The 14507-nt window shown below is 37.7% G+C and overlaps 1 protein-coding gene across 2 annotated transcripts in view; it reads right to left on the bottom strand.

Moving 5' to 3' along the window:
- FARSB (phenylalanyl-tRNA synthetase subunit beta) overlaps nucleotides 1–14507 on the bottom strand; it is a 65228-nt gene that overhangs the window by 36682 nt on the left and 14039 nt on the right. For both annotated transcript variants that reach the window (XM_026491831.4, XM_044381084.3), the window contains 8 exons: nucleotides 11842–11992; nucleotides 10933–11041; nucleotides 9981–10051; nucleotides 8413–8474; nucleotides 7238–7289; nucleotides 3489–3550; nucleotides 3008–3215; nucleotides 2427–2507 (listed from right to left, as the gene is read on the bottom strand). In XM_026491831.4, the coding sequence (XP_026347616.2) occupies nucleotides 2427–2507; nucleotides 3008–3215; nucleotides 3489–3550; nucleotides 7238–7289; nucleotides 8413–8474; nucleotides 9981–10051; nucleotides 10933–11041; nucleotides 11842–11992 (796 nt within the window). The remainder of the gene's footprint in view (nucleotides 1–2426; nucleotides 2508–3007; nucleotides 3216–3488; nucleotides 3551–7237; nucleotides 7290–8412; nucleotides 8475–9980; nucleotides 10052–10932; nucleotides 11042–11841; nucleotides 11993–14507) is intronic.

Consider the following 14507-nt stretch of genomic DNA (forward strand, 5'->3'; position numbering starts at 1 on the left):
AACTGCATCTGGGCCCTTCCTAAAGCTGGCCTCCCATTTACTGTACCAGTCTAGTCTCTTACACAGTTAGCTATCCATTCCCTGAATCTTCTAGTCTTCCTTACTTTTACCAGAGATGTCTAGGAGTGCCTGGGTAGCTCACTTGGTTAAACATCTGCCTTCAGTTCAGGTCATGATCCCAGGGGCCTGGGATCAAGCCCCGTGTCGGGCTCCCTGCTCAGTGGGAGCCTGCTTCTCCCTCTTCCTGCCACTCCCCCTGCTTGTACTCTCTGTCAAATAAATAAATAAAATCTTTACATAAAGGAAAAAAGATATTTAAGAGAGAGAGAGCATGAGCAAGAAGTCAAGTGGCCTGGGGGCGCCTGGGTGGCTCAGTCGTTAAGCGTCTGCCTTTGGCTCAGGGCGTGATCCCGGCGTTCTGGGATCGAGCCCCACGTCAGGCTCCTCCGCTGGGAACCTGCTTCTTCCTCTCCCACTCCCCCTGCTTGTGTTCCCTCTCTCGCTGGCTGTCTCTCTGTCAAATAACTAAAATCTTAAAAAAAAAAAAAGAAGAAGTCAAGTGGCCTAAATTCTGCCCAACGTTCCTTCTACTTGATCATTTAACTTCTGTGCATAGGTGCTTGCTAAAGCCCTGAGCAATAAACTCCTAAGCACGCACCCTCCAAAAAGAGAAAGATATTTGTCACACTCAAACACCAGGATGACCTACAGAAGTTATGAAAATAAAACTATCAGATGCATCACATCTAATAAATGAGCTAACAAGATAATGCAAATAAAGTACCTGCCACAAACTAAGTGCTCAAAAAAATATTAACAGTGATGATGAATCAATACTAAGAATTATCACATATATTAATGCTAACTGTTGCAAAGGAGTTTAAAACTGAACATGAAAACTGATGTACCATCAGATTACTGAACGGTTTTCCAACATTAGGTGATGTTGCCTATTGCACTATTTTACAAAGTGGCCCTCAAGGACTAGTCTGTATTTCTTAGAGAAATAAACACACACACACACACACACACACACACACACACACACACACAAATGGGTTTAGATCTTATGTCAGTGTCAGCTCTAATGACTCTTGCCATGCTCTCCTGGGAAGGATACCAAAGCCACATCCAGGCAGAGCACAAAAGAGCTCCCTGATCTGCGATGGATGCAGAGGCGGAGAACGGTGGCAGGCACGATGGAAATAACCAGATTTTCTCCTCAGCACGGAGGAGTTTTTACAACAAGATATAAGGTGATTAATTAGGAAATGCAATTTAAATAATGTAATCTACTCTCAGAAATAGTACTGTGTGCGTAGAAGAAAGGTTGCTCCACAAACATGGCAGCAGAGGGGTCTGGGAGGCCTTGTACTTTATCATGATAATGGAAGATAAGGGACAGAGATTAGAAGCAGTTTTCATCAAGGCAACCTGAAGTGGCAGTAGCTAGTAAAAAATTTTAATATTTTTTTCAATGTTAATGTGTTTAAAGTGTTAGAAAAATATAATAAGTAAAACTAAATCCATGATTTTTATGAATATTCTTAGACTAAGGCTAAAGTAGGTATTTAGCATCTGTAAGGTCCCTTCCGAGGTTAGCATCCTATGAATGACAAATGCTCAATACAGGAAGAAAGGCTGCATCTCCTTTCTGACCATCCTCTCCCCACAAACTGGTAGTAATGTAACCCCCACTACTGCACTCTCTATAAATGTAAGATGGAGAAGTCTGTCTGGAGTTCAGTTTGGGGGGGGAGAAAATGAAGTCGTTTTGTTTTTGTTCGGTTTTGGTTTTTGCCCTCCATCATTAAGCCGACACCTACTAGAAGACTGCAGAACTACACTGTAGGCTCTACACAAATGCTCAGCAAGAGAAAACTATAAACGGCACAGACGTTTTATTCTTTACAAATGGTCAATCTGGTGGGGGGAAGGGCATTTCCTTCCATTTTGTAATAAAATTCATTTCCTGATTCAGGCCTTTTATGTCAGCTTTCCAACTCAAAGCAAATGTTGTGAACATGTTCAAAGACAGAGAAGTTTAATGTGGAACAGTCCACAAATCCTTAACTAGGGAGGCATCTAGTGGGCACAGACACAACCAAATTAAAACTAAAAATTCTAACTTGATCAATTTGGTTATGAAATTCATTGTGAATTCAACCTTCAACACTTCCATGAAAGTACAAAATACATTGTTATTTGTCATTTAAGACTTTTGTCCTTCATGATTTTCTGTGACTAAAAAAGGAAACACTTTTTTTTACTAGAAACTATACAATCTCAAGTAAAAAAAGTTGTTCTTCTAGAACCTGGAAATTTTAGGAGTCTAGACTTTACAAATTCATGTGAGGAATCAAAGAGTACAGTACTTCAGAGATTCAGTGTCAACAATCAGCTGCAGAAAAACATGGGAGACATACCAGAGCAAAGGTAAGCGCTTCCGTGAACCCAGCGGCTGCCATGTCATGTCTTAGGAGTTCTGTGAGCTTATTAAGAGGAAGCTGAAAAAAAGATATTTAACTTTATTCCACCTCAATAAAATTTCCTAAAACAAAAGGTTTAAACAGAACAGGTCATTAAAGGGCACACCCCCTTCCAGCCTTACTAATACTGCTAGTACCACCACTTCACCCCCCCTCCCCCTCCCCACGACTTCACTACCCCAATACCCCCACACAGATGCACAAACTCCCCACTTCACCTCTCCCACACCGAACTTCTGCCTTCAGGCCAGGTTGAAAAAATGAATCTCCCAGTTCAATATTCAAAAGGGCTCCAAACTCGAAACCTGTCTTTCTTCAAGTACCAGTCATCACAGGTTCTGAACTTACTCTAATCCACTGGGCATCTGTTTTGTATCCTCTCCATAGCGAATGTCTCCCATAGCACAGCATGTCCAAATACTACTTAATTCCTATGTGCTGTTTTTCTCAAAGCCTTCCTGGCATTCAATAATCAGTTTCTAACAACAAGGAGTATTTATTTAAGGGTGCAATCTTACCTGATTAGCTATGCTATAGGTTTTCGGGAGAGTCATCTGAATGTTGTTATATCCGTAGGCAATAGCTGCATCTTCTACAATATCACACGCATGGATAATGTCAGATCTGGTCGGAGGGATTTCGATCTCAATCTGATTCCCATCACCTATTACTTCTGACTTTAAATACATCCTGGTTAGAAGTTTGGCAATATTTTCTGGAGTTTCTCTGAAACAGAAATGTACAATCCATAAACTTCACTGGATTACTTAAAACGTGCTTATATTTTGTTTTAAAATATTCTATCTGAAATATCACCTTTCTTTCTGAGTTCCATGAGACACTAGACATCCCGACAGATGATTTACTATCACTTACTTACTCTGAAAAGATATCAAAACCCTCTCTAAGCATAAGCATTCTTTCAGGAAAAACTAAAGTCTTGTGGGTACTTCATTTTTGAATTCTCTCCAACAGTAAATAAATGTTTTCAAAGCATACCTGATTCCAACTTTTTTGTTAATTAGATCAGCTCTCACTATTTCCTTTCGGTAAGCCAGTTCCTTTAAAGAGAAAAAGTTTGAGAAGCTTAAGTGAGTCCCTGTCAGCTACAGCATTAGACTCTAACTTTACATCGTCTTGCTGTGGCAGTTCACCGCCCTCCCAAAAAAACTGTTGTTAGAGCGAGACACTGAAAATAAACATTATGTTTTAAAACATTACAGAGGAATAAATCTGCTACAACAGGTTCATAACGGAACATTGTCCTTGCTAGACAACTGGAACTGCTCAGAAATAGAAAATGCCAATCACTACTCTCCGCAGTAAAACCCTGGTGCATTACATCATTTCTAAGATGCTTATAAATCCTAAGGATTTTCAGTCTCCTCGCAAGCAAGCAGGCATTTATGACCAAGAATGAATAATTCAAATATCACCATGTACTATCAAATATCACCATTAAACTAAGCCCAAGTGTTACGAAGAAATTCCTTTCTTATCATTTATCCTGGTGGGGGAATGCGACCGGGCCCCCAGGCAGTCCCAGCTATCATCAATCTGCTCCAGGACACGGTAGGACTGAGAGCATCTCATAAATTGGTACTCTCCTTCAACAGTGTGTAACTTTACCACGTTAGGTAGGAATAAACATGTATAAAGCCCAGGCTCTTCAGCACCTTTGCAAACGTATCTATGAATATTTATCATTAAATTACTCTCAAAAGCATAACTACCACTGGCAAAAAGGCTATAAATTTAAAAATCTGATTGGAATCAAGTAAGTACAATGGACCAGAGCCTTGCAATTCTCAGGCAGAAGTATCATCATCACCCAAGTGCTTCTTAGAAACGTAGGCTCTCGGGCCTTTATAGCTGGTAGCAGTGACACGGGGCCTACTGATTCCGGATCTGAAGGTTATCAAGATCCTGAGGTGCTGTGACTGCACATAGGGTTTATGAAGCATGAAACTAGAAGCTAATGATTGCAACAGAAAAACCTTTACTGAGCAGTTGATATGAACTAAATAGTACGAGACACTTGCACGATAATCTTAACCCTCACAACAGATACTATTAGATTCCTAATCAGTGAAGGGCAAACAGTTAGGTTGTAGATGAGTAACCCCGGATCACAACAATGGTAAGCTGCTGGGCCCTGCTGCTGCTACATTCCCAGTGCTTACAAAAATGCTTGTCAGGTACTAAGCACTCGGTATGTAGCTAATGAGTAAATGCATAAAATAAATGAACAATTTAACAAATCAACAAGTTCAGGCAGCCTAATTCCGAAGCTCCCACCATTAACCACTGGTCTCTCGGACTACCTGCCACTTCTCTCCTCCGGCCCTCTTATTCCAAAGTCCATTCTTTTATATGAAATAACAGAAGAAAGAACTATCAAAGTACTGAGAAAAATAAGCTATTTCATGTGAGGAAGAAATCAGTTCCTCAGAGGATCATTCTCTTCTGGGAGGACAACCTGAGAAGAGTTGTTCTAATCCACGTCCAGAAGGAAACAGATTAACAAATGACAAGACTGCTACAGTACTCCTTTTCAGAAATCCCACCATTTGAATTTATGAAAGCTCTTTAAAATGCAAATGATTTCAAGGAATTATCTACATGAGAAAAGTGAACCAAATTTTAAGATATTTTTCCTCCCCAAAGTACATATTTCAGTTTTATTAATACTTGACAATTCTTCATATCAAAAAGAAAAAAACTTTTCTCAAATCAGACATCATTTTAAAATAGACTAAAAAGCTATCTCTGGCTACTCCCGACTACTACTGTGGTAAATCATACAGATGGCCACATTCTTCCCTTCTCTGCTGCACCCACAACCTCACAATGGGGCACGTCAGGCCCTCCTCACACTGGGAAATGGGAGTCTATGTCACCCTTCCTTGAATCTAGCAAAATGACTGGCCCAGGCCAACAGGACACCAAGCTTAAAGATACTTAGCACGAGAGCAAGTCCAGTGCTTGCTGGGAATCCTGCAACTGCCACCATGTAACAAAGACCAAGCTAGCCCGCTGGATGACGACAGACACTTGACCTGGTGACTCTACAGCTAAGCAGACTTGTGTGTGAGGCTATCCCAGGTCATTTAGATGCTAGTCTACCAACTGGCTGATTATACAGGAGCAAGCCCAGGAGACGTTAGCCAAGCCAGTCAGACCAGAACTACCCAGCAGACCGACAGGATCATGATAAACAAATCACCGTTATTTTAAGTCACTAAGTCTTGAGATATCAGTTTGTTACATAACAAAAGCTAACAGGCACTACAAATTTTTTAAAAACGGAGACTGTCCATAATTTCAACTAAGTTTTCTACAGCTATACATTTATTCTGAATTATAATCAATATTCTAGAACGAAGTATGATGTTAAATGCTGTTTTCAGGAAGGGGAAGGTTTTGATCTTGGCAGATTTTATCTACTTTAAAAACTATTTAAATAGTAGAAACCATTCCAGGCTATGATTCACTTCTTAAGTGACAGAGGAATAGTGAAAAAATCTAAAGAAGAGCTTAAAAAATGGCCTCACTAAATCATAACTAAGTGACTAAGAGTCATGTGTTTGAACAGCCATCTTTGTATTAATAAAATCATCTTAGGGGAAGAAAAAAGCCCAATTAAGAATAATGCTGTTGTGGTTTTTTTGTTTGTTTTTTGTTTTGTTTTTTAACCAAGACTACGTCTTGACAATTGTGCTTTCTACTTAGTCCTGTTAATACACCTGGAATTATTAGTTACAGTGACGGCTCTTCAGCGACTGTTAATTCAAGTGTGAACAGACTAATTAGGTTTGGAGGGCTGAGTCATCTTAAAAGGGGTGAGACTATAAATTACCCAGTAAACTGGTTAAAAAAAGAATAAATCCGAACCTGCACACCCCAACATTTATAGAAGCAATGTCCACAATAGCCAAACTATGGAAAGAGCCCGGATGTCCATCAACAGATGAATGGATAAAGATGTGGTATGTATACACACACACAAAAACACACAAAATGGAATACTACTCAATCATCAAAAAAAATGAAATCCTGCCATCTGCAACAACATGGATGGAACTAGAAGGCATTATGCTAAGCGAAATAAGTCAGAGAAAGACAATTATCATATGATCTCACTCATGTGGAATTAAAGAAACAAAACAGAGGATCAGAGGGGAAGGGAGGGAAAAATAAAACAAGACAAAATCAGAGAGAGAGACAAACCATAAGAGACTCTTAATCATAGGAAACAAACTGAGGGTTGCTGGAGGGGAGGGGTATGGAGGGATGGGGTAACTAGGTGATGGACATCAGGGAGGACATGTGATATAATGAACACTGGGTGTTATGTAAGACTGATGAATCAATGAACGCTATCTCTGAAACTAATAATATATGTTAGTTAATTGAATTTAAATTAAAATTTTAAAAAGAGCATAAATCAGAGGAATTATGGCCATCTAATGCAGTGGTATAATGGAGCATGTTGGGAGCTGAAGCCAGACTATCATCTAGCTCCACCATTTCATAGTAACAGGCAAGCTATTTAACATCTCAAGGTCTCTATCTCCATCTGGGAAAGAGCCAAACAGCACCCACCTTCATAGGGTTACCGTGAAGATTAAATCCATGTAATGCACACAGTATAATGCCTGGCATGTGGGTAGATGGATGGACATACAACAAGTACTCTAAAACATTATCACTAGTATTATCATCAAATCCACTTCTTAAATACTTACTGGAAAGGTATAGGATTTTCCATTAGGAAAAACAACCTCAGCTGCTTCAACCCTGGGGGGAAAAAAAACGCCAGAAATATTAAAAACAAAAAGGGCCATAAATTCTAAAAATGTGTATGGTTAACAAGTCTCTCACTTGCTCTACAAGAGTAATCTCAACACATTCAATTTATTCACGTTCCAACACCGCTGTCTGGATTAATCCTCCCAAACGCAACACCACCTTACTGTTCCATGCCCTATGGCCCCACAGCTCTTCAGGCTGCACACATCTGATGCTTACTTCTCAGGGCTACAAAGCGTGCATCCTCAACTACTCCTTGCCAACATGGATATACACATTCCAGCATTTACCAGGGTGCTGTGTTACACCATGAAAGCTGACTATGCAACCACTAATAGGCAAATCGATTTAAAAAACAGACCCTGCCATACAACTTCAGTCCTGTGCTCTGCAGTGATATGGCTATTTTGAATTATAATTAACATTCTAGAATAAACTATGACGCCAAGACACAGCAAGGAACATTTAGTGAAATCTTTTTTTTTTTTTTTTTTTTTTTTTTTTTAAAGATTTTATTTATTTATGTGACAGAGAGACAGCCAGCGAGAGAGGGAACACAGCAGGGGGAGTGGGAGAGGAAGAAGCAGGCTCATAGCGGAGGAGCCCGATGTGGGACTCGATCCCGGTACGCCGGGATCACGCCCTGAGCCGAAGGCAGACGCTTTAACGACTGCGCCACCCAGGCGCCCCTAGTGAAATCTTTTTAATTAAAAAATAAGCTTTGGAAAAAATATAGTAATCCTATTCATACATATGGGATATACGCTTCCCTACTTTTGTTTAGCTGTTCCTTGTCTGTCCTTCCATGTTTACATCCTCAAATCCAATGATCTTTAAACACAGCTTAAATTTCATGCCTCCACAATGTCTGCACAGGTGCAATAACCAATCCAGCTAGCAATAACCTGCCCTTAAAGCCAGAACACTACCAAAACTTTTTAAAGTAGTTCTCACTTTTTATTTTAAACAGTTATGCATAGGTCTTAGCCCCCCAAAGAGAGAATATGTTCTAGTCACAGGAGCCACATTTTTCATCTTTATATTTAGTACAAGGCCCTAGTGCTTTGCCTTCAGAACAACAAGCTTCAATAACATTGTCAAATAAACTTACGTAAATTGATTCTCACAATATTCACTGAACATGGTGACAATAACATCAAGAACTATTTTTGCCTGCAAAAAAGACAAATATTGTAATCAAAAATATATTCTCTTCACTCAGATGGAAGTGAAAACTTAATTTAGTCCTCAAACATCTAAAAATGACACTGTATATATACATTCTAAAAAAAGGGAGTGGAATAAAAACTTGTGAGCTAAAGCAGACCTAGCCTTATCTTCAGGTGGTCTCCATTTATTCGGTTCTCTGAGAGCTAATAATCCATGACCGAAACAAATCATTTACTTCCCCTGGCCCTCTCCCTTGGGTTCACCAACTTTCAAGAAAGGCAAATGGCTAACTATGGGAGTAAATCTTATCGGTCTCCCAGATCTCTGCAGCCAGTTGCTGGACTCCTGGCTCAACCACTTACAAGTAATCTGACTTTGGGCAAGTTACTTACCATCTTTGTACTTTTGCATCTTCATCTGTTAAGTAAAGATTATAAACATTTCTAGATCTCATTTGGTTATTATGAGGATTAGATGTATTAATATATGAGCAATGCCTAGCACATTGTAAGGACTGTATAGATTTGTTCAAGTTTTTAATTGAAAAAATACAATAACCTTATTGGGATATATATAGGCTTTGCTTTTATATATACTTTACTGTTTAAATATAAGCTTCAGGAAAGATATCTAAGGTCTGTTAATGTAAGACTTTTTTAAAAATTTGTAAATAGTATCAGTTACATTACCCTAGTATTTCTAAAGGCAAATATGGCCAAATATGGTTTATTAAAAAATAAACCAAATATGGTTTAATTTTTTTTAATTTTTAATAAACAAATAAGATCGTAACTTATAAAAGTTATAAATGAAATACCTTACAATGGTGTCCAATCCTGTAAGATGTACTGAATGCCATTTATGGCCCTATTTCTATAGGCCAGCCTTCTCCTGTCATTCAAGCTTATCTTATTAATTTGCTTAATTGCCACGTTACCCTATGCCTTAACATGTATAAAGAAATCTTAAGATGTAAAAAAGTTTCATAGCAATCCAATCCAATATATGTAGTTATTAAAAGTGAGTGAACCGGTACTCTATATATTCTAGATATCATCGTGTGCACAAACCCTTTATCAATTTGCTAAATAATACTTCTTTATAAGCCACTTCATTTTTAAAGACTTATTACTAAGTACACACAGGTACCAAGTTACTCAGCATTTAAAAGCCAACTAAGATAAACAATTTATACAATACTTATTCCATTCTCAGTTTTACAGTTAGGTATATGGCTAATTCTCCCACTAGAATGAGTTCCTTCAAGTCAAGAAACATGAAACTCATTAAATGCACAGCACTGGAAAGACAGGAGATGCTTGTTAAAGATTTGTTAATTAAATGAACACACCATAACCAAAGTACAGAATATCTGTAGCTTTCTAATTTTCTAAATTTCTGAAATATGTTCCCACCTACAAAATAAACACTTTAAAGTTCAGCCATCTAGTCTTGGCCCAGAACTAAAACATTCTGACAGTACAAAAACGGAATGAGAGTTTTATTTACCTTAGTGAAGTCAGTTCCTGTGCATTCAATAAATACATTTCTGGTATTTACGGTTATTTTGGAATGACTTCCTACAACACAAAATAATAAAACAGTTTCAGAAACACAGGTGTACTAAAAAGTTCTCCAAAACAAACTACATTTTCACTTAGAGTACAACATAAATGGACATCTCAGAGGTAAGGTGATAATGCAACATTTATTTTAAGCCCCCACTATACCTGGGAGAATAGAAATAAAAGAGTAACAAGTGTTTACTGCATTCAGTGTGTCAGAGCTGCTCTGCCCAGCACTAAACAGAGGTTGTCTCATCTCTCCACATGAACGCTATGACAGAGCTGCAAGCAGACCTAAGATTCAAAGCTTCAGCAAGGCTACAGTCTGGGTCTGGGTCTGGCTACTCTGAAGCTCAGGTTCTGAACCACTGTAACAGCTAGAGTTCAACCTCAAGGAGGAAGAGACTCTTGCCATTGTGAATCAACTAAACCCCCTTCTCACCTCCAGAGGGGTCAACATCTATGGCTATCACATCATTAAATTTTGTAAATACATCCACGTTGCCTCCTCAAAAAGAGTCTTCAGAAAGGAGGTAAGAGGGTGAAATTCAGTTTAAAAGTTTTAACTATAAAACAGCAGGCAAGGCAGAATTTGAGCTTAACCAAGTTGAGTCATGGGTTAAAACCAAAATATTAACACTCTTCAGAGGAATATAACAGAATCCAGAGACTGCCACCAGTAAATATCTATGTACTTATATTTATACATTTAAAAGTTATGTAAAAATCACCAGTAAAATGTTGAATGAAAAGAACTACTACAATGAAATCTACAAAAACCGGAGATTCCAGGTTAAGATTTATTTCATTTGACTGAGCCAAGTCTAGAGTTCAAGTCTACAAAAATGTTGAAGGGTAAGGAAAAAGAAAAATCTGATGCTTAAGAAATAACTCACCATTGATGACTGGAGGCATTGAAAGGATGACACCATTGCTATCATAGATAACTGGGTACAGGGGTTTATTTTCAATGATATGCAAATAATGTTTAAGGTGGTTGTCAGTCTGAAAAAAATTAAGTCAAAATTAATTTTGTACTTCTAACACTAATTAGTTTATATGCCTCTCTAATACAAAAAAGGAAAAAAAATCAGAAAAACAATAAAACGGCCCCATATTACAGAAAGTCCTAGATTTGTAAGATTTCCTAAATATCTTAATATCCTTATATACCTCATCTCCTACTGGGGAGAGATGAGAACACAGCCAAGCTGTTTTCCAAGGGTGAAAAATAAATTTGCACTGGTAAGCCTGACTCCTCTCAAGCAAAACACAAACCATCACAAAACCGTTTACATAAACAGGAAGAAAAGAGTGGCAAATCAGGCCAAGGATAAAAGCTGTTTTTTCTAAATGACACTCTCTTTTATTTTTTAAGCACTTAACATTAAGTGACTATGGAATCATTTTAACTGCTACAATCTAAAATGCTAAATAGAAGATAGACACATTGTAATACTGTTTCCCACGGGGGGGGGGGGGCGGGAAGAGAGAGAGACTACCTAAATCTTATTCTTTATAATGTGCATGGGTTATAATTATACCCAAATATGATTATAATGTGGCATGTTCTACCTCAGTGGTTCTCAATTACCAACTATACACTAAAATCATCCAAGAGGTTAAAGTAATAAAACTATGCCCAGGCCCCACTCCACATCAAATGAATCAGTAGCTCTTGATTGGAGCACAGACACTGTTTTTCTAAAAAGTACTCATTTACATCTCTCTAATTCCAAGACTTTACTTTGAAGAAATTTTGATTTATGGAGAGCTATTTCCATAATATAAAAAAAATAATCTACCTTGTATATGTTCATCAGTTCACAGGCTGTATACTCCTTGGTCTTATTTAGAGGCTTGAATTTGATATCTGAAGGTCGCTTTGCAGTATATGTAAAAGGGCCTGACAAAGTGTCTAAATCGTGGGTACCAATAGCAACCAAGGTTCTTTTCCTAAATGTTGAGGGAGGGGGGGAAAAAAAGGCAAAAAAGTTTTGAATATTCCAAAGCAGAAATTCTACAGCTAACAGACCTTATGTTAGGGGGGAAAAAAAAGATTTTTGACACTTCCCTAAAATAGCCTGTTACTGTAAGGCAACTTTAGAAGAGTATAATGAACAAATTCTCACAGCACTGAAAGTAATGAGAAATTCTAAAGCTACTCAAAACACATTATTTTAATAGCTACCGTAAATTCCTTGCCACTATGCTTTCCCAAGTACTGCGTTAACTAGGACATTTTCCAAGTGAACATTCCTTCTCCCCCCCCAACCCATTTCCTCTCAGGGTCCTCAAGTAAACAAATGTTTTATTAGAATAAACTACCAAATTGCTGTTTTTTTATTTTTGGGTATTTTCCTAAATTTTCTGTCACAAAGCTGTTATTACTTTAATCATGGAAAAAAATTAAGAACTGTGAATTACACTTAAAATTTAATGCGTAAGGGAAGTTCAAAAGCTATTAATTTCATTTGTTCTACAGTTCAGGAGTGAAGGATTTAAAGTAATTTTAACAACTTACAGCAGGTTAAGATTAGGAGAGAAAAAAAAATTAGGGATATAAAACAGAGCCAGGAACAATGTTAATACTAAATTAGAATCTAAAGGACCAGTCTTAGCACACAGAGTCACAAATTTGGCTCTAAGCTTTCTAAAAGACAATTCAAAAAGAAACCTGGTCAGAATTTATGGCATTCTTAAGATTTCTTAGAATTAATTTTAGATGTATGTACAAATATATTTGAGTATTTATGCTTAAGTGCATATATACATCAAACAGATAAAATGCATTAGTAATCGAGGATTTTATTGAAGTCCATGTTACATGAATTACAAAGTAGTTTTCAAAATTTGTAAGAAATAAATCTTGGTCATCCTTCAAGACTGGTAACAAGAACTTTAATAAATATGGTTAACTCAAAAGAACTGTTAACAAGCACAAAAGAAGTGTTACATTACTCAATGAATTATGTGCTTACGGACGATAACTCCAGAAATACCAGAGGTTGAAATATAAAGTGTAGATAAATTAACAATTGGCAAATCCACCAGTAAGAAGGTCCGTGTTGTTTTGCTTTGTTTTTAAGATAGTAATGGTCCCTTAACCCTAAAACAGTTCTCTACAAAAGGTCACTAAATTTCAATTTCAAACCAATCACAAAAATAAATTCTAGATGAATCAAAGAGCTATGCATTTTGAAAAACAAGACACAAACATACATACACTCACAGAAGAAGCCACAAAAATTATTCAAAGAAAATAAAGGACAACAATGTGTAAAACTGGAGGACACCCTTTGACACAAAATAGAAGAATCATAGGAAGACTGATAAATGGGACTATTCAAATTGAAAACTTTATATATCCAAAGACCCTGAAAGTCAAGACAAATTGAGAAAAGGCTTGAAGTTTACATACAGAAAAGGATTAATATCCCAGATATATGAAAATACGCAAACTAAAAATAAGTTAGAAATCAAGATTTTAGCTATCATACTGGCAAAAATTTTAAAGTCTTGCTGTGCAAAAACAGGAGAAAGCTGAAAGAACTGAGAACACTCAGCTGTTGCCAACTGCAGAGATCTTGCCTAGCAAATGTTTCAAGTTTGAGTGCTGCTAAGTATTCAAGAGTCTTTGCCTGTAAGACAAAACCAGTCCTCAGAAAATTAAGAGCCTTATCCATAACATAACATTCTACGTGAAATCAAAAAGCGGTAGACATGAGGGGCACCCGGCTAACTCAGTCAGAAGAGTATGCAACTTTTGGTCTCAGAGTCCTAAGTTCGAGCCCCACACTGGGTGTAGAGACTGCTTAAATAAACTTTTTTTAAAAAGCAGTGGACTTGTAAGAACAGGGAAATGTGATTTCTACTCCAGACAAAACCAGTCCATAAAATCCAATGCTAAGATGACCCAGATTTTCAAATCACTGCACAAACTTTCACGTTCCTACCATAAAAAATACTCAAAAATTATGGGGAAAATATACATATAATGAACAGATGAGGAAATAACAGCAAAAAAGGAAACGTGTGAAAAGAAACCAAATGGATTCTAAGATGCAAAGTGAAATAACTGAAGTAAAAAATTCATTGGACACTTCCAACCAAGATGGAGTAAGAGACTAGATTTACGCTCTTGCCTGAAACCACCACCAAACAGGCAAAATACAGGAAACCATTTCATGGGTGGCACTGGACGTCAGGCAATGAAGAGCAGCAATCCCTGACAGGAAATAAATGAAGGAAGCCCCACAACTGCCCCAGCTTACTGCCCGGAGGGATTTCCATGTTGTAAGTTAGGAAAGAGGGACAAGGCTGGAGATCAGCCAACTCCCTGAGTTGAGAGACATAACTCAGAGTCTAGGGAGACCAAGACAGCTGGGGTTCACCACAAACAATACTGAAGTGGAGAGAGCTAGGAGACTTCTGGAGATCTGCAGAGGCTCCCCCCCTTCAAGTGTTCAGG

The sequence above is a fragment of the Ursus arctos genome, unplaced genomic scaffold (genome assembly GCF_023065955.2).
Source record: "Ursus arctos isolate Adak ecotype North America unplaced genomic scaffold, UrsArc2.0 scaffold_1, whole genome shotgun sequence".
Taxonomy (NCBI): Eukaryota; Metazoa; Chordata; class Mammalia; order Carnivora; family Ursidae; genus Ursus; species Ursus arctos.